The sequence below is a fragment of the Aotus nancymaae genome, unplaced genomic scaffold (assembly GCF_030222135.1).
Source record: "Aotus nancymaae isolate 86718 unplaced genomic scaffold, 86718_ANA_hifiasm-v0.15.2.pri h1tg000003l, whole genome shotgun sequence".
In the NCBI taxonomy this organism is placed as follows: Eukaryota; Metazoa; Chordata; class Mammalia; order Primates; family Aotidae; genus Aotus; species Aotus nancymaae.
Window position 1 is genome coordinate 9,606,318 of NW_026988414.1, and position 26,295 is coordinate 9,632,612.

The following is a 26,295-nucleotide window of genomic DNA, read 5'->3' on the forward strand; positions in this document are numbered from 1 at the left end:
ACCCTCCAACAGGCCCAGTGTGTGTGGCTCCCCACCGTGCGTCCATATATTCTCATCATTCCGCTCCCACTTATGAGTGAGAACGTGCAGTATTTGGTTTTCTGTTCTTATATTATTACTGAGAGAGGTAGAAATATATATATATATTTTATTATATGTCCTATAATGAAATATATATATATATTCAGTCTTGAATATATATATGGAGGAGATAGATATATATATATGTATATATATATCTCCTCCATATCCACAAGTATATATATATGTGTGTGTGTGTATATATATCTCCTCCATATCCATGAGTATATATATATATGTGTGTGTGTATATATATATATATCTCCTCCATATCTATAGATATAGATATAAATATAGATACAGATCCTCCATATCTGTGGATTCCATATCTGTGAATTCAACCAACTGCAGATCAAAATATTCAAAATAATAATACAATAAAATAATACAAAGAAAAGTACAGTATAACAACTAGCATTTACACTGTATTAGGTATTATAAGTAATCTAGAGATGAATGAAGGTATACAGGAGACTGCACATGGGTTATATGTAAATACTGTACCATTTTATATAAGGACTTGAGGAACTACAGATTTTGATATCTATAGAGATCCCTGAAACAATTCCTCACAAATACCAAAGGATGGCTGTATATAGCTTTACTTTTAGTCATTGACTCACACAGTTGTTGGGGTCGGGAAACCTGAAACCCATGGGGCAGACTAGCAGGCTGGAAACTCAGGCAGGAGTCAATGGCTACAGTCTTGAGGCAGAGTTTCTTCTTTTCCAGGAAACCGCAGTTTTTGTTCTTAAGGTCTTTCAACTAATTAGGTGCGGCTCACCCAAATTATTTAAGTAATCTCCTTTACTTAAAGTCAACTGATTGTAGATGTTAATCATATCTACAAAATACCTTCACAGCCACACCTAGATTAGTGTTTTATTAAACAACTGAGTGCTACAGCCCAACCAAACTGACAAATAAAACCAACCATCACAGCCACCAAATCAGAACTCCAGGGACAAGTGTTCAAATTACAAGCATTAAGGTTCTTCACTCTGAAGAAGCTTTCTTGGTGCATTTAGCCTGCTTCTTTTCGCAAAACTTTCACGTGCAGTTGTCCTTACTAAGCAAAGCCTACCTAATCTCGGCACCTGCATTCAAGAGATGAATACCTCTGGAACCCATCCCATTCTTCCATCCCCAAAGCCCTTCCTCTGGCCCCAGCTGCCATCAGCTCCTGGATGGACCACAGCTGCAGCCTTCTCAGTTCTGCCAGCTTCCTGTCCTTCCTGCTCTGCTGTCGTCCACCCTTCCTGAGAGTGCCCTTTCCAAAACATTCGTCTGATTATATCTTCACTGATTAAAAGTCCCTCCAGCCCATTAAAGTGCTTGTGTCACTCAGTCCAGCAGCTATAAAGGCTTGATTACAAGTAATAGGCACAAACTCCAACTGATCTAAGCAAAAGAGGAATTCCTGGAATAGGCCACTGGATGGAAGGAAAAGCTAAAGTCTTCAGAAGGGCAGGAATCCAGGCTGCCCTGGGGATCTCAGAAGCAGGAACAAATGGACCATCTTGTCAGACCCAGCTGTGGGGATGAATCAGCGTCAATGACCTCAATCTCCAAGGGCCAGTTTTGAAGGCGAGGGTGTCTGATTGCCGGGGATTGATTCACAGGCCCACCCCTTGGCCAGAATGCACCCCTGATAGAACCACCAAGACTGAAATTAATAAGAGAGGAGAGGACTCTCAAGCAAAGTAAGAGGTATTAGTAGAAGAGGGGAAATAGAATCTGCAAGCAAGGACAGGGCACAACCTCTTTATGGACACTTCCAGCACCTGAAGGATCTTTCTACATCAGAGCAACTGGGAGAGCAGGGAAGGATCGCATTCCCTGCATTCAACAGGGACCAGAAGGAATGATGGGAGAGTTTCCAGCCAACTAAGGAGAAACAGGAGTTTCTGGACTATAAGACAGGAGACTTAACCCCAAGGACTGTCAGACCGAACTCTTATTTCCCCTGGGCCATAGACCTTTCTGCTAAGCCCAAAGAACCTTCCCTCAACCCCTCATTTTACCACTCTGTCTCTTCTCTCTCTGTTTCCTATAGAGGTCCTGAGAAAAAGGTCTCAGGGCTGGAGTGGAGGGACAGGGGACTGTCTGCCCTGAGATCACTGCTGTGGGGTCTCTGGTCTTGAGAGTGCAGTAGAGGAGGACAGAGCAGAGGGGGTTAGAAGGGAAGTCACATTCACCTTGCATATATCTTATTTCATTGTTTCCTTATTTATTGTCTATTTTTCTGCCACTAGAGTGTGAGCTCCCTAAGGGCAGAGCCTTGTCTGTATTGATTACTCACGGCTGTGTCCCCACACCTGTTACTGGAACTGGCACACAGTAAGCACTTAGGAAAATACACGTTTGGGACTGAATGAGTAGCCTGAATATAAGGTGAAGGCTACACTTCACCATTCTGTCTCTGACCCTGAGCCAGACAGGCAAGATCAGGCCTGGAATTGAGTCAACCCGGGAATCAAGAGGAGCACAAACTCTGGACTCAGCCTGAGCTCTGAGGCTGTTTCCTTGGTTTTGAAATGGAGATTATACCACGCACTTCACACTGTTGGTGTGAGAACAAATGAGAATTAAAAGTGTGAAATTGGCACACAGTATGTGCTAGCCTCCCTGGTGCCTCCTCTGTTGTATGCTCTGTAAGGGAGGAAATTGTTTTAATCAGATGGTGGGAACTGAATGTTACATCTCCCGGGGCTGGGGCAATGGGTATTTTAGGAGAGCATCCTGAAAAGGCCAGTGCCTGGCCCGCAGGGAGAAATGAAGCACGCGTGGTAACACATCTACACAGTGATGGGCCCAAGGATCCCAGCGGAGTCTCATGCTGCAAACTCTAGCAGACCCAGCTTCGGCCAGGAGAAAGGCTAGCCACATTCCCGTGTTGCCTCTGCTTTGGGGGACGGGGCCAAAAGAGATATGTAACAGGCAACTTTAGAAAGTGAATTTTATTAGCTTCATGAGAAACAGCTGCCATGAGTCAAGACCTGGATGGGGATAGAGCTCTGGTAGCTTCCAACCAATGGCATGAATAAAGCCCACCTGTTCTCTCTACATCCTCAGAGCAGGATGTAAGGGGAGTCCCAAGAGGAAAACCCCACCTCCTTCCCCGCTCAGTGCAGGCACAGATTCAGGGAATAAATTCTTGTTGGACATTCTTGATCTCCCGCTCTATGATATCTCACTAAACAGGAAAATGAATCAAATCCACATTCTAGACATTCAGATGCTGACTGATTTGGGATAGAAGCCACTGTTCTGGATCATCAGCAGCCAGGAACACAAAACTCTGAATCACCAATCAGAAAGTCAAGATTCTGGAATGCAAAATAAGAACTCCAGAACTTTCTAGAAGACTTCATCAGGAGCTCCACATTCTAGAATGCCGGTGTTACAAATCAACCAGCAATCTGACATTCTAGGTTGTCAACTAGGAACCCAGTATTCTGGCAGGCCAAATGAGAACCACTCCTAACCATCTGAAGGGCTAACAAGGAATTCGGCATTCTGGAAGGACAAACAGAATCGCAATAGTGCAGATAACGAGTGAGACTCAAAAATTCTAAATGTCAACCCCAACGCTCACCATGCCAAACCAGAAAACGAGCATTTAAGACTATCAACCCTGGCCTCGGAACTCTGGAATGACAAGCACAAAGCTCTCCCCTCCAGAACGCTGCTTTCCTGCCCCTCAGAGCTCTGTGGACGGTCGCTCCACAGCAGGCCCATCATCCTGACTGCCATCCGGCACGCGGAAGGAAACATAGGGACAGGTCTTGGTGTTGAGGCAGACCAGCTTCTTCAGTGTGGCCGTCTTGACGATGTTAAAGCCCATCTCACCGCCAAACGTGCTCGGCTTCCAGTATTCCGGAGAACAGATGGGATTCCCTAGGAGACCCTTGAGGGAAAAGGGAGCCCCAATCTCTATCATACTCTCCCCAAAGATAGAGTTCGGATGGCACTTTTCAAGAAGCAGCCCAGGGTAGAACTCCAACGCATCAATGTCTCCATACAACTCCTCCAACTCCGCTGCCATCTCCCTCTCTCCTACAAGGAGAAAAGGGGAAAAAGCTAGCGTCAGATCCATGATGCCATTAAGGTCAACCTGGGGTGGGACCCTTCCAGGTCCACCTTTTTCTGGGGATAACAGGGACTCCAGGAGAATAACTTGAGCCACTGAGCATGTGCCCTAGAATTTGGCCTAGTTGGTACTGGAGAAAAGGGTCAAGAAGAAAAGCACAAATTGCCCCTCCTCAGGGACTGGGTCTAGGAAAGGAAGATGCTACTAAAGAGAAAGTCTGGGGTCTAGATCTGTCACCAAACAGCCTATAACCTTAAGCAACTCAACCCAATTCTCTGGGCCCTAATTACCTGATCATTACAGCAGGGAGAATGCTCCCCATCTTGCTTCCTTCATAGGCAGATTTCAAGACCTTAACTTGGGCCAAGCCCTTTCATTACTAGAGCTCAAAGATGTAACATGTCCAATCTCAACAGAAATTCAGTGGCAGTGTTCCTTCTGCCCCTGGGGACCATTTGTCATGGGAGATTAAAGAATAACAAAGATTGCTGTTCCAGGATCACAGGAAAATCATGCACTGATCCCAGAATCTGCTCCACTCTGCAGCACCCACATGTTCACGATAGTGGCCAAGGGGAGGCAGATGTGGAGCTTCCCTGCTTCCCTGCCTGGTTCCTCATATCCATCCTCCAATGGGAATTCTCACAGCCATGTCACACCCTGCTTCAGTGGCTCCCCATTATATGTGACAAGCGTTGGCAACTTGGCGGCCCAACATCTGAGGATCTCAGGGGAAATATATGTGTGTGTGTGTGTGTGTGTGTGTGTGTTTTAGATGTATAGATATATATATGTATATAGTGATGTGTATATATATACTCTATTCATATACAAATATATATTCATATATATGTATATATACTCTATTCATATGAATATGCAGATTCAGGGCACCACCCAGGCTGGTTGAACCAGAATCTATAGCAGAGGCATCTGAGATTTGGTATTTTAATCAGTTTTCTAAATGATTCTTATGCAGCTGGCCCATAAATGGGTACTTAGAAAGCACTAGACAGAATAAAACCCAAAATATTTAGCATGGAAACCAAGATTCTACTCCCATCACTAATCACCGCTACCACATAAGATCCTTGCTCCAGCCACATCTACAACTGTTTCCCCAGATACCTGCTGTCTGACCTCAGTGCCTTTGTGCTTTCTGTTGCTCTACCTAAAATACTCCTCCTTCTCTTTTCCCACTGGAAAACGCCATTTATCCTCCAAACCCAGCTGAAAAGTCACCTTCCCTCCCCAAGCAGGATTATTTACCACCCAGCATGGCGCTTCCACACCCGTTGTAAGTCTGGTTGTTACACATTGCCACAGGTATTGTCCCGTTCTGTTTCCTTGATATCTCCCTGACTTTGCTGCCAGTCCCTCAAGGGCAGGGAGTGCATCCAGGAAACAGCTGCTCACCTACAAGCTCCTGGAAGGAGGTATAGGGCTTCATGCGAAACCTCTTGCGGTACTCATTGAAGGGCTGCAGCCGCAGCTCCCGAGACTCCCTGATGACATCCACAGCCACGTGCAGGACGTGGTGGTCCATGTTCCTGCCCCCACCGATCTGCCGAGAGAGAAGCACGGTAGTGGTCTGGGAGCCAGGCCAGGCTGCCCCGGAGCCTGGGTAAGGTACCGAGGCAAAAGCTTCGAGTGGGAGTCCTTTCTGAGCTAGGATGGAGAGCGCTGACCAGCCTGGCAGCTGTGATGCTACAGACCTGGCCCCAGGCCTGCTGCTGTCATGCTCTCTCAGGAAACCCCTCTGAGTCTCAGCTTCCTAATTTTGTGGGCTTTTTTTTTTTTTTTTTGAGACAGTGTCTCACTCTGTTGCCCTGGCTGGAGTGCAGTGGCGTAATCTTCACTCACTGTAGCCTCAACTTCTCAGATTCAAGTGATCCTCCCAGTTCAGCTTCTCAAGTAGCTAGGACTGCAGGCAAGTGCCACCAGGCCTGGCTAATTTTGTTTTATTTTATTTTTGTAGAGGGGAGGTCTCACTATATTGCCCAGACTGGTCTCAAACTCCTGGCCTCAAATGATCCTCCCACCATGGCCTCCCAAAATGCTGGGATTGCAGGCGTGAGCCACCAAGTGTGGAGTGGGGAGGAGGACCTCTCTTGTGGCTCACACTGTTCCCCAATCTTTTGAATTACACCAACAGGTGCAATTTCCCTCCCTCCCTGTAAAGGGAGGGAAAATAGGATTCAAAGCCCAGGTAGCCTGGTGAGATAAAGAAGGCTGCAGAAAAAGATTCTGATTACTAACAGTTAAGGCACATTAGTCTAAAGAAAGCTCTGGTGCTGGCCAGGCACGGTGGCTCATGCCTGTAATCCCAGCACCTTAGAAGGCCGAGGCAGGCAGATCACTTGAGATCAGGAGTTCAAGACCAGCCTGGCCAACATGGCGAAACCCATCTCTACTAAAAATACAAAAATTAGTCTGGTGTGGTGGTAGGTGCCTGTAATCCAAGCTACTTGGGAGGTTGAAGCAGATGAATCACTTGAACCCAGGAGGTGGAGGTTGCAGTGAGCCGAAATCACACCACTGCACTCCAGCCTGGACAATAGAGCAAGACTTCACCTCAAAAAAAAAAAAAAAAAGTGGCTCCCACCTGTAATCCCAGCACTTTGGGAGGCCGAGGTGGGTGGATCAGGAGGTCAGGAGTTCAAGACCAGCCTGGCCAACATGGTGACCCCCATCTCTACTAAAAATACAAAAATTAGCTGGGCGTGGTGGCAGATGTCTGTAATCCCAGCTACTAGAGAGGCTGAGGCAGAGAATTACTTGAACCCGGGAGACGGAGGTTGCAGTGAGCAGAGATCGCACCACTGCACTCCAGCCTGGGCAACAGAGCGAGACTCAGTCTCAAAAAGAAAAGAAACAAAGAAAGAAAAGAAAGCTCTGGTGCTTAGGATGAAATAATAACGTTAATGCTTACGAGATAGTCACTTTGACAGAACAGTATAACTGGGCAGAAAAGAAAGGCATGGTTGGATGAAATCATAAATCATACGAGCAAAGCAAGCAGAGGCTGGTGCCAATTCCAGCTTTACAAGCTACAGAGCTATTGAGGGTTGAACTGTGTCTTCCAAAATATTAAATATGTGTTGAAGTCCTAACTCTCTGCATCCGTGAATGCATCCTTATTTGGAAATGAAGACTTTGCAAATGTAATCAAGTTAAGATGAGATTCTACTGGATTAGGGTGGGCTCCAATACAATAAATGGTGTCTTTCTAAGATGAGGAAAGACAAGCTCAGGGAGAGCACCACCGGATGACAGAGGCAGAGACTGGCGTGATGCACCTGCAGGCAGAGGAACGCCAGGGACTGTCTGCCACCGTCAGAAGCCAAGGAGGCATAGAGCCTTGAGAGGGAGCGTGGCCCTGCTGACACCTTGAATTCAGACCTCCAGCCTCCATGTGTTGTTCTGAGCTTCCCAGTTCGTGGTACTTTGTTGCAGCAGCCTGAGGAGACTAAGCCTAGGGACCTTGGGCAGCTACTGGAGCTAAGTTTGAGTTCCTGCATATGTAAAAATGGGGAAGGGAAGAGCATCTACCTTATATGGCTGTGGTCAGTCTGAATGAGATAAACTATGCAAAGTGTTAATCTCAGTGTCTGTCACATGGGAACTATCATTATTCACTCTTCTTAATATCCTGAGAGTTGCCTGTAATCCCAGCACTTTGAGAGGCCTAGGTGGGCAGATTGCCTGAGCCCAGGAGTTCAGGACCAGCCTGGACAACATGGTGAAACCCCATCTCTATTTAAAAAAAAAATCTTGGGAGTCAATACATCTCTGTGGCCTTTCTGCCTTGTGCCAGGTATGATGCAAGGGCTTTTCACGCATATTATTATGGTCATTCCTTGAAAATGCTTTGAAAACCATCCAGCCCCACACAAAGGCCACTGTCTCTGTTCCTGTCTTGTGTCCCCACAAAGAACCATAAAGAAACCCGCAAAGAGGCCATAAAGCAGCCAGCAGCTGCCCACCAGCAGCAGCCATGCTAATTTCAGTCAAATTACCAGAAGGAAACGGAAACTCATGTGTGCCACAACTTCATGGCAGGATTTAGGGACAAGGATTAGAGAGAAGCAGAGGACTGGGAGGCAATGGGGGAGTCAGAGACTGGGATGAAGCAGATGGGAGCTTCCGAATGTGGAGAAGGGGAGATTGAAGGAGTTGGCTAGGAGTTCCCGGGAAAAAGAATGAGTTCGTTTGCCATGACAAAGTACCACAGACTGAGTTCTCAAACAACAGAAATTATTTCCTCCATCTGGAAACCGCAGGTTTAAGATCAAGGTGTGGGCAGGGTTGGTATCTCCCGAGGCCTCTTTCCTTGGCTTGTAGACAGCTGTCTTCTGCCTGCATCTTCATGTAGCCTTCCCTCTGTGTGCGTGATCTAATCTTCTCCTCTTCTTATAAGGACGTCAGTCACCCGGGATTAGGACCCACCCTAATGACCTCAATTAAACTTAATTACCTCTTTAAAGACCTTGTCTCCACATACAGTCACATACTAAGGTTCTGGAGGTTAGGACTTCAACGTATGAACTTTGGGGGAGACTCAATTCAGCCCATAGTAGAGGCTTATGATTTAATAGACACCATAGGCAGGTACTGTTACATGTTACTGTGCCCTGAATGTCCTCCTGTTCCTTAAATTGCCATGCCATCTGACTTCCAGGCTTTTCACCCACACCGTCCTCTCTATCTGGGACACAGCCATCCCTTGCCACTAACACCACCTCTTACCCTGGGAAATCTCTCTCCCTCCTTCCGATTTCTACTCAGACATCACCTTCTGTTGCCCTAACCCCCAACTCTGGATCAGAATTCCCTCCCTGACTCCCACAGCATGGTGGGCCTTTGTACTGTGGTTTCTAACACACTCTTAGAATTCTGATAACATAGGAGAAGCTCTGAGCACAGTGCCTGACACACAGTAAGTGCCCTAATGCTGTTAGCTGTTACATGACTGCCACCACTTTCTAGGGTGTAAGCACTAAAAGATGAGCCAAGAACCACATAGGTCTTGTTCCCACTACACCCTCAGTACCTGGAGTAATGGCTGCTATTATGGAATGAACAAATAAACAAAAGAATTCAAGCAGGAACGCTTACAACTGCCCTGTGAAAGTGACATTACCCCCATTTTACAGAATAGGAACCTGGGACTTGGACCCAGGTGTGCTGGATCCCTCAGCCCACCTGCCCTCACCAGCACTCCTCTGGGGCTTACCCGGCCAGCGATCTGGCGAGAGAAGGCATCCACCAGGGCCTCAACCCCGTAGTCCACCAACATGGAGGTGTTGAACAAGAACTGCTCGTAGCTGTACTCCCGGGAGCCCACCTTGAAGGAGTCGGGCATGAGGGGGTGCCAGTGGTAGAGATGGTTGAACTCTAAGGCAATGCGGTTGCGGTACTGGAACCGGACACCAAAGAGCAGCTCTGGGTCAAACTTCAGCTGCAGGAAATAGCCACTCAACTGCTGCACGTACTCCTCGATAACAATCTTGATGGTCTCTCCTGGGCAGGGGAAGATTGGAAATAAGGTCAGCCAAGCACCGTGATTTAGATGCCCAGCTTGGACAGCAGCCCAGTGCATGAGAAGAGCTTGCTTTTGGTCTCTTTGTTGTTGCTGTTGATGTTTGTTTTTAGCTTTAGAGACGAGGTCTTGGTCTGTCACCCAAGCTGAAGCGTAGTGGTGTAATTAGAGCTCACTTCAGCCTGGACCTCCCAGGCTCAAGCAATCTGCCCACTTCAGCCTCCCAAGTAGCTGGGACCACAGGTGTGTACCATCACACTCAGCTTTTTTTTTTTTTTTTTTTTTTTTTTTTAAGAGATGGGGTTTTGCTGTGTCGTCCAGGCTGGTCTTGAGCTGTGGACCTCAAGCACTCCTCTCACCTCAGCTTCCAAAAAGCCCTGAGATTACAAGTATGAGCCACCACACCTGACCTCGCTGTTGATGTCTAATTTTGTTTGGCCACTTCCATTTTGTCTCCTTGTAACAGGATGTGAAAATAGAACTTCTGGTCTATTTTGACTGAGGTCTCAAGACAAGAGCACCAGCTACTCCCACATTTCAGAGGGAGGTTCCAGGCCAGCTAAGCAGGACATCCAAAGGAGGTGTCCAAGAATTGGTTTTGTGACCTCCCTCCCAAAGCCCATTAAAAGAAGTTGGAGAGACTGAAAGATGGAAAAGCGGAGGATTTACTTGGGGAAAGTTGTCATCATGCTGACAACCTCGGCGATGGAGGGAGACTTCGAGGAGACCACTCAGAGCTGCTGCAGTGGCAAAAGAGATACCAAGGACAGAAGGGGAGCCTAGCCCTAAGTATATTTCAAAAACGTATTTCCTATCCGTTCTTATATAACAGAATTCTTATAAATAAATTTTTCCTCTGCCCCCTTTGTAGCTATAACCAGCTAGAAAGCAAAAAACCAGGGAAGAGGCAAATTGAACATTCTGTAACCAAATTAAAACTGGGCAAGTAGATATTGAAAGAAAATGATATTTAGGCCAATTAGCCATTAGACAAGTTGGCTTTTGCAAGTTGACTTGGAGCCACAGACTACAGGATCGGCAGACCTGGATTCAAATCTTGGCTTTACCATTTCCAGCCATCTGAGCTTGGGCCGAGTTACTTAATCCCTCAGAACCTCACTTTCCTTAACTATAAAATGTGTGTCATAATACTGTTAGTGCGGCCGGGCACTGTGGCTCACACCTGTAATCCCAGCAGTTTGGGATGTTGAAGCAGGCAGATCATCTGAGGTCAGGAGTTCAAGATCAGCCTGGCCAACATGGTGAAACCCCGTCTCTACTAAAAATACAAAAATTAGCCAGGTGTGGTGGTGGGCACCCGTAATCCCAGCTACTCAGGAGGCTGAGGCAGGAGAATCACTTGAACCCAGGAGGTAGAGGTTGCAGTGAGGCGAGATCGTGCCATCGCACTCCTGCCTGGGCAACAGAGCAAGACTCCATCTCAAAAAAAAATAATAATAATAATAATATCAGTGCAATACCATATTCGGGTTGTTGAGAGAAGTAGACAGTAAATACAGTGAAATTGCTGGCACAGCACCTGGCATAAGAGGGGATGTCCATATATGTCAGCCGGAAGTAGGAATACTAAGTGTAGACACAAGGGGAGAATCCCTTTCCAATACTCCCTTGTCACGGAAGATCAGACTGAGGCTTGCAACCTCTTCCCATTCAAGAAGAGCCCCCCCTTGTGATGGAGTGGAAGTAGCATACATTTTGGTGGCAACCAGACCTCAAGTCTCCATTGGCTGAGTGTCCCTGGAGAATTCACTTCACCTCTCTGAATCTTGATTTTCACAGGGTAATCATACCTGGCTCATGAGGCTGCAGGGCAGTTAAGTGAAGCACTGGATGTGTGGTGGCCTAGGAGTCCTGCCTTTGGTCACAGCTTCGTCGCCAGCCAGTGTGCTGGGCAGCCTCCAGCTCTCTCTGGTCAAGGTCTCTGCGATGCTGAAACTTCAGAACCAGCCCCTCTTCCCTCTAATGACTGTTCCTATTCCCAGTGCCTGGCTCCTCATAGCTCCAGTAAATTAGGTCTATAATTGGGACCAGCCATGCCCAGTGGTGCCCAGAGGTGGGGGAAGGGAGTTACTGATGACTCATAGCGAATATGGTCTGGACAGAGATGTCAGGGGCCAAGCTCCCAAGCAGGAAACCATCTGACATTTTAGGTTGCAGACTCGCCCCCATAGGGAACACAAAAATATCCTGTCCCTGAGTCACCTAGAAGCTACCAAACTGCAGGAAGGTAGATACATGCAGGGAAGGGAACAGGAAGATTCCTGAAGGTCAGACAAGCTGGAGTTTGACGCTGCACATGCTGGGGACCACAAGTGTGCATCTGGGTGCAGCACACGGGGGAAACTGAGACCCAGGGTGGCTAATCAGATGTGCTATGAGTCACCCAGCTCATAATCAACCATCACAGTCATCCATTTTCTGAAGGCCTACTATGTGCTAGGTGTCTTCCCATTCATCATCTCAACAAATCCTTACAATCATTCACCCCAATGTACAGATTTGGAGACCGAGGCTCACAGAGGTTGAGGGGCCTGCTCAAGGTCTTCTAGCTACTAAGCAGAAGAGCAAGGATTCCAGTCTCAGCCACCACGTCTCAGTCCCCTACCCCCTGCTTCTCGTGATGGAGGGCATGACCTTCCAGGGCAGGGCAGGTCTGGAGTCCTCACCTATGAGGATGAGGCGGGTCGTCTGGAAGAGCTGCTCATCGCCCCAGGTGGGGTGCTCAGCTTTCAGCAGGTCACACACACGATTGTGCTCGCGCAGCCAGAGCGTGGCATACAGCATGAGCCCAGGAAGCAGCCCAAACACCTCCTGGCCCACGGCCATCTGGCTCTGGGGCGGGATGCCTCGAGGGTAGCGCATCAACACAGGCGCCTCTTCTACGGAGGGAGGGTACATTTCTCCGTCCAGCACCTGTGGGATGGGGCCGCCTGGCAACCTGGGGTTGGGGGATCACCCGCAGCTGCCCACAGCCGACGCCCTCCCATTCCTGCCTCCAGCTGCCAGTTCCCCTCAGCCAAGGCTGTTGACTCCACCTCCTAAGTCTCTCATAAAATCAGTCCCCGGCTCTCCATCTCTACCACCACTACCTCAGGCAACCCACCCTCATCTTCCACTCTGACTCCTCTCCCTAAGTGGGTTCCCTATGTCTACTCCTATCCCCAGACAGGCCAGTTTCTACACTGCACCCAAGCAAAAAAAGAAAGAAAAGAAAAAAAAAAAACCTTTAAAAATAACAAAATCTTGCATCATGAGCTGACTTAAAACCTTTCCAAATACTCTCTCTGCTCTTGGCAGAAACTAGAATTCCTTAACATGGTCCCCACGGACATCTCCACCTTCCCGTAAAGTCATTCTTACCCTCTTGCTGATCACTAGGCTCAGCAAACCCTCCCATTCCTACAATCCCTCCAAGTCACCAAGCTGCTCTCTTCCTCTAAGCCTTTGTACTTGCCAAACCCTCTACCTGGAAAGCCCTCTCCCATTCTTAGCATCCCTAACTCCTCCTCGTCCTTCATGCAATTCTGGGCTTATTTGTAACTTCCTAGGGAAGTTTTACCCATCATCCAAACACTCTAGTGGCACTAACAGCTTCTGCTTGGTGGCAGCTACAAGTGTGCCTAGTTATATGGCGGCTTCTTCATTCATTCATTAAATATATACCAGAGACTACTATATGCCAGGTATTGTTCTCAGCCATAAAGACTCAGCATCGAACTTTGCTTTGGTGCTTGACTAAGATTTGCACAATCCAATATGGCAGCCACTAGCCAAGTGTGGCTACTGAGCACTAGAAATTTGGCTCGTGTAAATGAAGACCTGAATGTTATTTAATTTAATTTATTTGGGTTTTTAAAATTTTTTTTTGAATTTTAAAACTGATACTTCAGCTATTGGAACAACTTGGGCATGTGACTCTATTTCAGCTGTACATTTTATGAAATCTAAATACAGATTCCATCACTCCAATGAAAACTGAGCATCCAAATTGAGATGTCCTGTGAGTGTGAAAAATACACCAGATTCTGAAGCTTCAGCATGAAAAAAAGAATGTGAGCTGTTTTATTAATAATGTATTGATTACATGTTAAAACGCTAATAATCTGGACATACTGCCTTGAGTAAAATATATTATTAAAATCCATTTCACCTGTTTCTTTTTCCCTCTTTTAATATGGACATTAGAAAATTTTAATTATGCATGCAGTTCACATTATATTTCCGTTGGACAGTGCTGATTTAGACAAAAGCCCTCACAGAATGAGCATCCTAGAGTTTGTCTGTGGTTTCTTGAGGCCAGGGCCCAAAACTATAATGGTCATTGCTCAATCACCTGTGCCAGGTGTATTCTCGTGTCCAATTAATACTATGGAATAATTAAATAAATAAATGCAGACTACAAATGTTCATCTCCTATTGAGCTCCAAAATCCACCTCCCCAGCTGACACGGGGGTGCCGCGTCTGCTCCTCGCCGGCTTCTCATACCTGCTGCCTCCTCCCAGGGTATACTGTCGCTCCTGGCACACGCCTCCCACTCCTGGGGCTGGCCCTCTCAGGACATGACCCAGACCCCCCAGGCAGTCTTCGCCGGGGAGACCATGGGAGACCCTCCCCTCTGCCCTACCCTCTAGCCCAGCACTACCTGGTACTTGAGTTTCCCATCCTTAAAGAGCCGCAGTTGATACTGACGCTCCAGATTGTCTCCATAAATGTGACCGAGGTCTACCTGTGGATAGAGAGGGGTTCCCTCCAGTCACCAAGGTTCTGGCCCACTGTCCATGACATGTGTGTGCCAAATTAGGTCCAGAGCAGTTCTGAACCCCTCCCAGGAACTCACCCCATGGCCCAAGGCCTTGGTGAAGCCAGGACCCATCTTGCCAGAAGTTTTGAAGAACTGGTGGGTGAAGTGTTGTGCAAAGAAGGCAAACATGAGGTTGGTGCCTTGGGGGTCAGGTATGAACTTCCTCCTGAGCAAGAAGCGGCGGGCCAGGAGCTGGGCATCTGGCAACTGCTTCTTCCCTGGTTGGGAGGTAGGAAACAGCAATAGCTTCTCCTGTCTGGATCTTGCTGCCCTGGGGACATCTGGGCTCACCAGGCAAACTGGCCCAAGCAGGAAGCCCAGAGTGGCCTCCTCAGGACCACCTCCCCACCACCACCAGGTAACCCACTCTCTACCAAAAGAGCTTAGAAGTATTTATGGGTGAAGTGGCATGATTTTTAGAATTTGATTTAAAATACTTCATAAAAATATGAGAGGAGAGAGATGAAATAAGATAAAGAAATTGTGGGTATATGTTGAAACTGAAAGATGGGTACATATTTATTCCGCTTTTCTCTCAACTTTTGTGTATATTTGCAGTTATTCCATAATGAAACATTTCACCAAAAAGAAATAAAGAAACAGAAAAAACAAACATGAACTCCCTTGCCCTAAGTCCAGGTAGCCTGCGTTTGCAACTGACTATGCCATTTGCTAGCTGTGTGAACACAGATGAGTCATCTCATCTCTCAGAGTGTCAATTTCTCCATCTTTTTTTTTTTTAAAGACAGGGTTTCACCATGTTGGTCAGGCTGGTCTTGAACTCCCAACCTCAGGTGATCCGCCCTCCTTGGCCTCCAAAGTGCTTGGATTACAGATGTGAGCGACCACGCCCAGCCAATTTCTCCATCTTTAAAAAAGGCCAAAGGATACCCATTTGATACAGTGGATCTGAGGATTGCAAGAGATAATGTAAGCATAGCAGAGAACCAGTGGGTAGAATTTTTTAAATCAAAGGTCAGCAAGCTTTTTCTGGAAAAGCCAGGTAGTGAACATTTTACGCTTTGCAGACCATACAGACATGTGACATCTATTATAGCAGGAAAGCAGTCATAGATGACACATAAACAAATGCGTCTGGCTGTGTTCCAGTAAAACTTTATTTACAAAAGGGGAGGTGAGCTGAATTTGGCCTGCAAGCTGTAGTTTGCCAACCTATTTTATTTATTTATTTATTTTTGAGACAGGGTCTCACTCTATTGCCTAGGCCAGACTGCAGTGGCATGATTATGGCTTACTGCAACTTCAACCTCCTGGGCTCAATTGATCCACCCACTTCAGCCTCTTGAGTAGCTGGGACTACAGGTGCACACCACTACACCCAGCTAACTTTTGTATTCTTTTGTAGAGAATAGGTCTTACCATGTCACCCAGGCTGGTCTCGAACTCCTGAGCTCAAGTGATCCACCCACCTCAGCCTCCCAAAGTGCCACCACACCTGGCCCTGTCAACCTATTTTAAATGATGCCAATCTTTCTATGTCTGGTGTAAAGACAAGTCATCCTTAGAGTAAGTATTGAGAAGCCTTCCTTAATTATGTCAGTTCAAATGAGTTGTTACCCAATGCCCTCACAGAAAAGAATAGAATTTTTTGAGTTCTGGTAAAGGCATCTCTTCACTATGCATCATCATGTGAGCCCTGATGTTGAAGGTTCAAGATCAACAGAAATTATTTGGATTAAGATGGCTGACTGGGTTCCTCTGGCAGGAAAAAAAATATCAGTACTGCTAAAGAAAATCCACCAAAAGGGAAGTTAGAGGGAGTGATCTGCCAATCAAAATTTGGAATCATCACTCACTGACACTGGGTAAGAATTGATTTCAGCAAAGTTGGCAAGACCCAGCTATCCTGGTAGAATGGTCATGCTTTGGGAATAACAGCTAACCATGTGACTGAATACCGTCAGAGTAGCGCTCTCAAGACCCACATAGGGGGCATTAATACAGGTGCAAGGTTCTGGACCCGTAAAAGCACACAACCATGCGTTCAACAGCGCCATCATGTGGCAGGAACTGAAGTACAGCAGCGATGGACTCATGAGCCTCTCTTGCCTTCTCTGTACTTGAAGCTGAACTGATGGGTCTCAAATGAGTAATAGCCCAGGTTTTTTAATAATTAGGGGTGTCATGGGAAGGTCTTACAAGGAAAACCCCTGCCAGTGTGGTCAAGTGGAGTCTTGAGCAACAAAAGAAAAAAATGTGACTTATTTGTACCCTACACTGGTGAAGTATGTAAAACTATTTACATTTGCAAAGAACCAAACACAGAGTTAGCACCCAATAAATAGCTCACTATTCATTCCTTCCTACATCTCAACTTCTAAGTCACTTCCACCCTAGCAGGACCCGAGTCATCATTAGAAATGGCTTAAGCAAAGAGGCACCCTGGAACTATGGAAACATTGGTCTGACTCTAGGTGACCTCAGGCAAGACCCTCCGCTGCCCTTTCCTGTTCTCAGCCCAGGCTCTGGACATGTCATATGTCTTGCCTCGGTCTAGCCATCTGCAGAATGGGTCAATAGTTGTTCTTCTGCTTGATTTTTCCCAAAGAGGAGAACTTTGGGAAAGTTATCCTGTTATCCCCAGGCTCAGCCACTCATCCCATTTTACCTTTGGTTCCCATGGGTGTGGGGCAGTCTTTAGGCACAGAGGGCAGAATACGAGTATAATAGCTCACGTTGGAGAAAGACTCCCAGCTGATGTAGTCATGTGCTGCGTTGTAGGTGGGGGGACTGGGGATAAGGTTGGAGCGCACTGCAGAAAGCAAAAATATTAGCGATAAGGGTGTTTCCACCCTGAGTTCCACCCATTTCTTCCTGCCTCCTCCTGGGTTGAGGCTTGTTTTATCTGGCATCATAGATTTGCCCTACCCACTACCCTTATCAGATGCCAAGAATCCAAAGGACTAGCAGGATTGCTTGATCCCCCAGGTCAGGGGCCCTGCCCCATACCCACCTGTGAGTACCAGGCGCATGAGCATCTCTCGGATGAAGGTGGCATTGACAAACTCCCAGAACCAGCGCCCATGCGTGAGCAGGAAGTGCGTGAAAGAGGGGCTGGGCCGCAATGAATTCCGGAGCCAGGTCCACAGCTCAGCTGCAGGGACAGTGGGAGTCACTCAGTTGGTCCCTCCTGGCAGGACCCGAAGTAGCCAGGGTGGAAGATGGGGCACTGAGGACGAGGACTGGGATGGAACAGGGTAGTACCTATGGGGAAGCGGGTAAGGATGGACCCTTGGGAGCAATGACACATGACAGAGCCAGAACCAGGCATGAGGACAGGGGCCAGGGCATGGGGTGAAGACTCCCCATGGAACCCAGAAGCAGGGAGGGAGGGTGAATCAAGAGTGAGAGTTCATACTGAAGCCAGGTCAGAGACAGGGGCAGAGCCAGGCACAGAAGGAGAACAGAGCCATGGCCAGAGAGGAGGGCAGGAAGCTGGGGTCTAGGAGAAGGGGCCCAGGGAGCAGGAAGGCTCAGGAGAGGAGGAGTGGGGGCTGAAGGCCCAGCTCACGGATGGTGCAGTTGGGGCCGGAATAGCCCGTGCGGGTGCAGTCACACTGGTAGCGGTCAAGGCCAAAGCGGACACAGATGCCCTGGTGCTGGCATGGATAGTAACAACAGGGATTCACTGTGGGTGAGAAATGGCGATCAGAGACCGTGCGAGGGTGGCCTCCTGACCCCCATCTAGCCGTGATGGGGGAGTGAGGGGCCAGAAGCATGGACGTGAATTGCAGCTCCATCCTGAATCACTGGGTGCCAGAGCCTCAGAGTTCCCCCAAGGGCCCTCCCTGTTCCCACTGCTGTGAACACAAACCCCCCACCCTGCCATTTCCAGGCCCTGCTCTGGAACTCCAGCCTAGCCCACATCAGGCCCCCAGGGGAAGTCCCCCTCCCTCCCTATTGCCACCAAATGGCAGCAGGGGAAGAGTCCAGAACCCAAGCTGTGACGCTGAAGGAAAGAGCTGATAAGACACCACAGCCATGGGCTTCTAGAGCATTCGCTTCCTGCCTAGTCAGAGTCCAGCAGCAAGAGCCTGGCAGGGCGGGGGGAAGGTCAGAAAAGGGACAAGGATGAGGAGGGGGACTTCTCCCAGACCACCAGCCCAAGCTCTGAGCACTCAGACACAAGGAAAACGAGACGCCTCACCATCCCTCCATCTCTGCAGCAGGTATCATAATGCCCACATTGCAGATGGGGAAATTGAGCCCAGAAAAAGGGAAAGCCATCACCCCACAAGTCTCACCAGGCAAAACGCCCGTCACCTCCACTCCACCCCCACAGCCTCAGCAGCCAAGTCTAAGGAAGATGTTTTCCAGAACCCTGGGGACAGAGGGTGGGTGTGTAGGAGGAGGGGAACTCCAAGTTCTCAGCTGCCTCAGCACGCATTCAGGTGGGCTCAGACTTGGCCCACATCAGGGTAGGGTCCATACTCTAGGATCCTGAGGAAAGTCACAGACCAAGAGAAGAGGAGAGACAGGGCTGGAAAACCTCCTCAGAGGACTCGTGAAGCTCTGGCATCCGCCCTGCTGCCTCCTGAAGAAACTGTAAGGAAGTCCCTCCCTGCATCTAACCCAGATCCCTCTGACCGCCACCCCCTTGCTAAATCTGCACTGCGTCAGCGATTCTTCAGCAGCAAAGTGAGAGACTCCTCAGGTCTGGTAGGATCCGCCGTCCACCCCTGCCTCCCCCGCCACCACCCCTGCTCAGTGAAGGAAACTGAGGTTCAGGGAGAGATGACAACTTGACCAAGGAAACAGAACAGAGCCGGGCAGACCCAAAACTCCAGGCTCCTGGCAGGAGGCTCCTTCTCTAGCCTTACACAGAAAACGCCTAGCTCCCTTCTGCAAACATACTTCCTTATCTGGCCTGAAAGCTAGCGTCATAGGGAATGTATATTCTTTGTGCAATTGGTTATTTTTGTGGGTCAAAAGGGTAGTGAAAGGCGGGAGCAGCTGAGGAAGAAACTGTCATTTCAGGGTGCCAGGATCAGAGAGCATGACCCTGGGCAAGGCCTGTCCCTAATCCCCACCCTGGTCCCAGTCTCCTCACTTTACAGCATAGGGCTTAACCCAGGCAGCAGAGTCCTCTTGGTCCCCACCTCAAAGAGGGCACCACCACCCACACACACACACCCCCACACACACGCACACACACACATACACACACATACACACACATACATGAGCAAGGACCACAAGAATTATGCAAATAGTTTTGCTTAAGGGCAACTCCTCACAGCCCCACAATGGCCCCAGAGGGAGGGATCGAGGGAAGAAGGCTGAACAAAAAGGCTTTATCAGGCAGCCACAGGCGAACCTGGCAGGCAGGATCCAGGGCAAGGGCCTGGCAGCATCCCAGCCCCGGCCTCCCCCAGCCACAGGCCCAGAAAGGCCAAAGGCCTCAAGATCAGCCCCCGTGCTGGCTCAGAGATCTGGGTCCCCCCAGAAAAGACTTGTCGCACTTGCTGGAACTCTCCTCCTTGCCCCTCCTGCTGGTCTGGCTGGCTCACCTGCCCAGGAGCCCCTGTAGTGCCCATTCCTCAGCTCCCAACCCTGGCACCCAAGGCCCCCTAGGCCAGTCCAGTTCTATCACTCTAAGGGCACAGGGGTTAGCCCTACCCCAGGATCAATTTCCCATCCCTACCACAGCACAGATCTCAGAATGAACTCCAGAGGTCCCTGCAGCTCCAACATTCTGCGCTAGCCCCTCCCAAAGCCCTAAACCGTCAGCGTCTCCATCCTTTACCCAGGCTGTTGGCCTCCTTAATACATTCCCTCCAAATCAGCTGAGCCTACGCCTTGCCTCCCCCAGAAGGCTTCCCCGAATGTCCACACTCTCCCTCCTCCCACTCTCCCTTGCCCTGGCTCCGGGTTCCAATTCAACCTGCTCTTCTCCACCGTAAGCTTCCAGGAGAAGGGACTCCCTTCCCTTCCCCAACTTTCTCTTCCCTCAGCACAGGCTATGCACACAGCTGGGGCTCAACCCAGGTCTGGGATCCAGATGTGGTATCCAGAGCTTAACAAATGTTTTTGGAATAAATAAAATGAAGTGGGGACATTGGCCCACCCCTAGCCTGACCAAAGGGAGCCCCTCATCTTCCGTGCCACCTCAACAGCTGTCTGAGATGGAGCCGGAAGGCCTCCTGCCTTGGCCCTAGAGCTCTGCCCAGCAGGCAGAAGAGCTGCAAGCTCCAGACGCTGAAGCTGGAACTGCTGCCCACACCCTCCCCGCCAAGAGAGGCTGTGCAGAGCTGAGGCTCCTCCCTCCCAGGCCAGCCATCCAGCTTCCCCCTCCTTCTCCCCCACATTCTCTCCATAAATACCAGCTGCTCTGGGGCAGGGAAAGTTCTCCCAGGAAGGACAACAGTGGGCCTGCCGCGGGTGCCCCAGGGTGTCAGGGTGGGCACAGAGGAGACTGGGTGCCACTAGAACACAGCCGGACCCTCCCAGTCCAGCCAGACAGCCGGGGCTCTAGCCAACCAAGTCCACGACTTCCCACATCAGCACTCATTTATCTTCCCAGCACTCCCTAGGACAGGTAGGTGAGACTCCCCATTCCGCAATGAGGAATGCGAGGCCCAGAGAAAGCAGGAGGCTTGCTCAGGTCCTCCTGCTTTGAAGTTGCGGAGCCAAGACTTGAACTCCCTCCTCCTCCTCCTGGAGGTGCCCAGGACTGGATTTGGGGAAGGGATAGAAAGGGAGAGTCACTTTGATGCACAGACTGGGAATAACCCAGGTGAGGAAGATGTGTCACATTCCTTCAAAGTGAACCTCGAAAATCCTGAACGAATGAAACCAGGACCCCAGAGGGATCACCATCTCCTGCCACAACCAGACCTTTAGGAAGTATTCGTGCAGGAAGGCCTTCCTTCGGTCTAACTTCAGTCCTGCATGTTTTCATACCAACTCAGTTTGGTGCTCAGTGGAGGACAGCCCCGTTCACCAAGAAAGAGAACCAGGGAGATGCAGGCACTGAATCTAATTCACTTTGAGTCCCCCACACCCAGCACATGGCCAGGCACCAAGTAGTTGCTCAGGAAATCTGTATTAGAGAGTGGCTGCTCTGATTGGCTGTGCATTCTTGGGCAAGTCCCTTCCACCCCTGGAACCTCAATTTTCTGTAAAGCCCATGAGGCAGGTGTAGCAGGTGGGCTAAAGGAGGCCTTCCATTCCGACGACCAGGCCCTCTACTCTGGGTAGAGCCAATCTGTCCCTCTCCATTATTTGTACTGATACAACCCTACACCCACTGCCCCATCAGCAGAGAACCTTTCCGCTTGCTCTCACTGAGTCCCCAAGACACGCAGAGGCAGGGATGATCAGCACAGCACACTGCACACAAGACGCACGCACCCGAAAGGCTGAGCTGCTAGTCCCCATCCCCACAGATGAGGGCTGTCCAGGACTGCCTGGTTCCAGAACCTTTCCAAGCGTTTAAGCAAGGAAAGATCCCCTAGCCCAAAAGTCAAAACTCCAGGTCCAGGACCGAGCGTGACTAAGGGACAGGCACAGCCAGGGAACACCAAGTCCTCCAGGATGCGGAGGCGTCAGGCTGCGCTACTGCCCAGTGAAGAGGCAGGACCCAAATCCCCTAAAGAATAATATTTAGAGAGGCTCTGGGGACCTGGCAGCCAGAGAGAAAAAAAGGCGGGGGGCCCTGACTGGTCCAGCCTGGGCCCCAGTTCCCACACCTAAGCACCACCGCACCAGACTCAGACAGCTGGGCCCCGCAGCTGGAAGAGCCAGCTAGAGGGGAAGCCCTCGCCTGGCCCACAGACACAGCTGATGCTGGTGAGAGCAGGCGCAGGCAGCAAGGCAGCCTTGGCGCAGCTGGGATCTTGCCCCACGTGCCGGGGTCAACTGGCCTGAAGCCCCTCTGCCTAGTACGCAGCTTTGATTGCCAGGTCATGCCCTATCCCAATCTAGGAGATGGGCACTGAGTCAAGACCAGGGACTAGAAGGGAAGGACTTGAGCATTCAGGGTCCCCCACCCAGCACAGCCTTGCCTCCAGGCTGGCCTCCATCTCCTTCCCCACCAGAGAGGCGGAAGCAGCATTCTCTTCCTCATGTGGCCAGCAATTTAAACTTTACAAAGGTTGGTTGTAGACATCCGCTTCTTTGGTGCTCTCAACAGCCCTGGCAGAGAGATGTGTTAGACCCACTCTACAGAACGGGACTCTGAGGCTCAGAGGGAGTGAGGCCACTTGTCTGAGTCCTCGCAGTGAGCTGGTGGTAGGGAGGAGAAGGGACTCATCAGGCTGCCTCGCTGACCCATCAGTCAGTCCCTGGATCAGCCCAGCACCTCCTCCGAGGCCCCATCTGGCCCCATCCAGGCACCCTGGGTCTACAGCCTGCCCTCTCAGGTGAGTGCAGCCCTCATCTCTTCATCTCCTTTGCCTCCAGTGGCAAAACACAGGCTTTGGTTTCCTGGAGCAGATGCCCAAGTAGCTTGGGCCTCAGTTTACTCCCAGACTTGGCAATACGAGGGCAACCCAGACCTTCTGCCCCTACACTCCGCCTGTCATTTGCTCTTTCCTAGATCCTTGCAGGAGCCTCGGTACCAGTTTTCCGGCCTCCAGTCTCACCTCCACATGATGCATCCATCCTCAGTCTCCTGCTCCCAATTACCCTACGGTGTTTCATGGTCGAGTCTCAGTGTTTCCCCCACCCACTGCCTCCTTCAAGGTCCAGTCCAAATGTCATCAGATCCAAGAAGCCTCCCTCAGTTCTCTGCTCTGAGAGGCAGCTGCTTCCTCCCTGAGCGCCGCACACTCCTGGTCCCCTTGCAGGACGGCCTGTTGGCATTTCTGTCTCCACCATCGCCTATAAGCTCCTCCCAGCTCTGTGGCTCCAGGCCCCAGCCAAGGACTGGCATAAACAAGCCCTTGGGAATGAAAAAAACAATTCCGTTTAAACATTTATTATATTAAAGGAAACAGAAAAGGCAAGAAACCAAATAGCCCAGACCATGGCTCATTGTGCATAGGTGAATGGACTAAAAAAGAAAACAGGCGGGCAGGCTGTAGACCCAGGGCGCCTGGATGGGGCCAGATGGGGCCTCAGAGGAAGTGCTGGGCTGATCCAGGGACTGATAAGATGGGTCAGCGAGGCAGCCTGATGAGCCCCTTGTCCTCCCTACCACCGGCTCACTGCGAGAACTCAGACAAGCGGCCTCACTCCCTCTGGGTCTCAGAGTCCCCTTCTGTAGTGAGTCTAATGCATCCCTCTGGCAGAGCTGTTGAGAGCACCAAAGAAGTAGATGTCTACAACCAACCTTTGCAAACTTTAAAGTGCTGGCCACATGAGTCTTCTTTTCCTCCACCCACAAACCAGACTTTAGTTCAACCCAAATCCTTTCCTAGAGCACCCTCCATGCTCTCTTTGGGTTCCCTAAACGCCACCCACCTGAAGCTTCTCCTTCCGGAAACTTGGTCTGATCCCAAGTCCATGTACATATCTTTCTCTCTCCTCCACGCACAGCAGAAAGCGCAGATCCCCTCTGCCCCCTCCTGTCCTCTCGGGGCCTCATTTTAGAGACTACACAGCTAGGTGGTGGAGGAAACTATGTCCAGCTGGGACCCACGCTCACACACGCGCGTGCGCGCGCGCGCGCGCACACACACACACACACACACACTCAGCAAGCTGGGGGAGGAAGGTTGGCTGAGTGAGAAGCTGAATTCCTTCACCTGGAACCTGGCACATGCATGGGGTAGGGAGGGGTGGAATTTCCCCATCAACCTCCCCAAGTGGCTCAGCGTCCATTGTGAGTAGAAGCAGCTTTCTGTGGAAAGACCTTGCAAAGTGTGCAGAGGCAGACCGACCTGCGTTCAGATCCTGGGCCCACCATGTATTGTATGAGCTTGGGGGATCGTGGCACCTCCTGAGCCTCAGTTTCCCCATCTGCTCAGTGGGGGCCTCCTAGGTGAGGGTTAAACCCCAGAGGAAGCATCCTGGCTCCTAATTGTATTTCCATCTCCCATCTGCTCCTGAAGTCTTCACCAGGGGAGACCGTCTCCACTGGCAATAGGAATCAGGATGGTTCCCAGACGGCTGGAGGCTGGAGAAAGGGAATTCATTTTCCCTTAATGGCTGCGGCTTCCTCCAAAAGAGGCCCCTATAGGAAACAGCGGGGCTGCTGGGCGCGGAGGCTGCTTAGACATCTGGGGGCCCAGAACAGGTGAGGGGGTGGATAGGGAGTGTCCCTTCTCCCCACGTTGGCACCAGATCCCAGTTTGCCGTTTCCCCTAAAAGAACTCGATAGCCCATTAGCCAAGGCTACACCCCCGGGGGGCTTCAGAGAGCTCCCATCCCACCAACAGACTCAGCCTCAGTCCCCTCGCTCACGCACCGCGAGCAGAAAGGGGAAGCTGGGCCCGCTGGAGGGGAGAGGAGGGGGTCGAACCAGGCCACGGGCACAGGACCGGGAGTTACCGTGGGGAGAGATGGGGTCGCCTACCTGGCGTGGGCGCCCCGGGGTCCGCGAGCAGGACCGGGGGCGGCTGCAATAGGAGCAGGAACAGCGAGAACCGGAGCAAGAGACTCCCTGCAGAGGAGAGAGACGAGGGGCTGAGCTTGGCATTCAAGGCTCCGCCAGGAGGCCAAGAAAATTCCTGAGCACGCGGGGAATGGGGGTCGCACTCACGGCTCATGGCGCGGCTGCTGGGGTGCGGGACGCAGACTACAGACTACTGTGCGTGCGCCTCGCACACCGCCCGGAGCTCCGGCCCATCCCTCCCAACCCTTCCCCCGGCTCCACCCCCGCCCCTCCCTCCAGCTGTCACCTCGGCCGCCCGCTTACTTCCTCTGCCCAGCCCTGGCCAAGGCATTTTATTAATTAGTGTATGATCGTCACTAAGGCGGCTTTTCACTCGAGATCCTTGAAACACTTGAGTTTCTAATGCCTGGTGGCACTAGATATAGACAGGAAACTGAGGCTCAGAGTCATGCTCAATGCTGAGGTCACCCAGGACCTGGGGACAGAACTGAGGATGGAAATTGCTGGTCTGAACCACACACTCTGCCCCGCAGAGAAGAAAGGGGGCTAGAAATGGGGCAGTCCAGCCTGGTGTGCACGTGGTTTCCTAGACAAGAAACTCACTAGTCCTCAGACAGAGCGAACGGAAGGACTTACTTCCCCCATGGGCTGGTCTCAGCCCTCTGAAGGCACATTTCTCTGCCATAAATGAAGAGATAGGACTCCAAAGTCCAAGAGAGTCTAGTTTCAAATCCAGACTCCACAGCTTACTGGCTGTGTCACAAGGTACTTATCTTTCCTAGCCCTCAGTGTTCTCATCTATAAAATCGGCTCAATAGCAAAAACCATCCCAGAGGGTGGTTGGTTGTAAGATTCAATTAGGTAATACACACAAATCTCCTGGTGCAGGGCCCAGTGTGTAGTAGATGCTCAATTATCAGGAGGCATTTTTCCAAAGATCTCTGAACTCAGATTCCAGGGCTTGGCAGGGTCCATGCTCTAGCTGGACTCACATCCACCACTGAATTTACAGAGTTCCAGCATCCAGCTCCCCTTTCCTCCAGCTCAGGAAACACCCAGGAGGAAGGGATAGGCCCAAAGTCACCCACAGTCTCCTGGTCCTGGCACCCACAAGTCCTCTCCCTGTTTCTCCAGCACACCCAGCCATCCTGTGGGCCCCACAGTGGAGAAGGCCGGTGGGAGGACTCAGAATTTCTTGTGCTGGCTGCTGGGCATCACTGGGTGCAGGGTAGAAATT

The 26,295-nt window shown here is 50.3% G+C and overlaps 1 protein-coding gene across 4 annotated transcripts; it reads right to left on the reverse strand.

Moving 5' to 3' along the window:
- Positions 1–949: 949 nt before the first annotated feature.
- PTGS1 (prostaglandin-endoperoxide synthase 1) lies at positions 950–25,379 on the reverse strand. 4 transcript variants are annotated; one of them, XM_021674022.2, is made up of 11 exons: positions 25,362–25,379; positions 25,020–25,106; positions 18,072–18,188; positions 17,514–17,654; positions 17,169–17,312; positions 14,576–14,757; positions 14,381–14,464; positions 12,404–12,650; positions 9,411–9,697; positions 5,591–5,738; positions 950–4,140 (listed from the first exon to the last, which is right to left on the reverse strand). In XM_021674022.2, the coding sequence occupies exons 4-11, from the start codon at positions 17,536–17,538 to the stop codon at positions 3,785–3,787; spliced, it is 1,473 nt and encodes a 490-aa protein (XP_021529697.2). In that variant the 5' UTR covers positions 17,539–17,654; positions 18,072–18,188; positions 25,020–25,106; positions 25,362–25,379; the 3' UTR covers positions 950–3,784. The 4 variants fall into 4 exon arrangements, with proteins under 4 accessions (XP_021529697.2, XP_012313620.2, XP_012313622.2 ...); XM_012458197.2 differs by lacking the exon at positions 25,362–25,379 and adding an exon at positions 25,206–25,272; XM_012458199.3 differs by lacking the exons at positions 25,020–25,106; positions 25,362–25,379 and adding an exon at positions 24,385–24,563.
- Between the last annotated feature and the right edge of the window lie 916 nt (positions 25,380–26,295).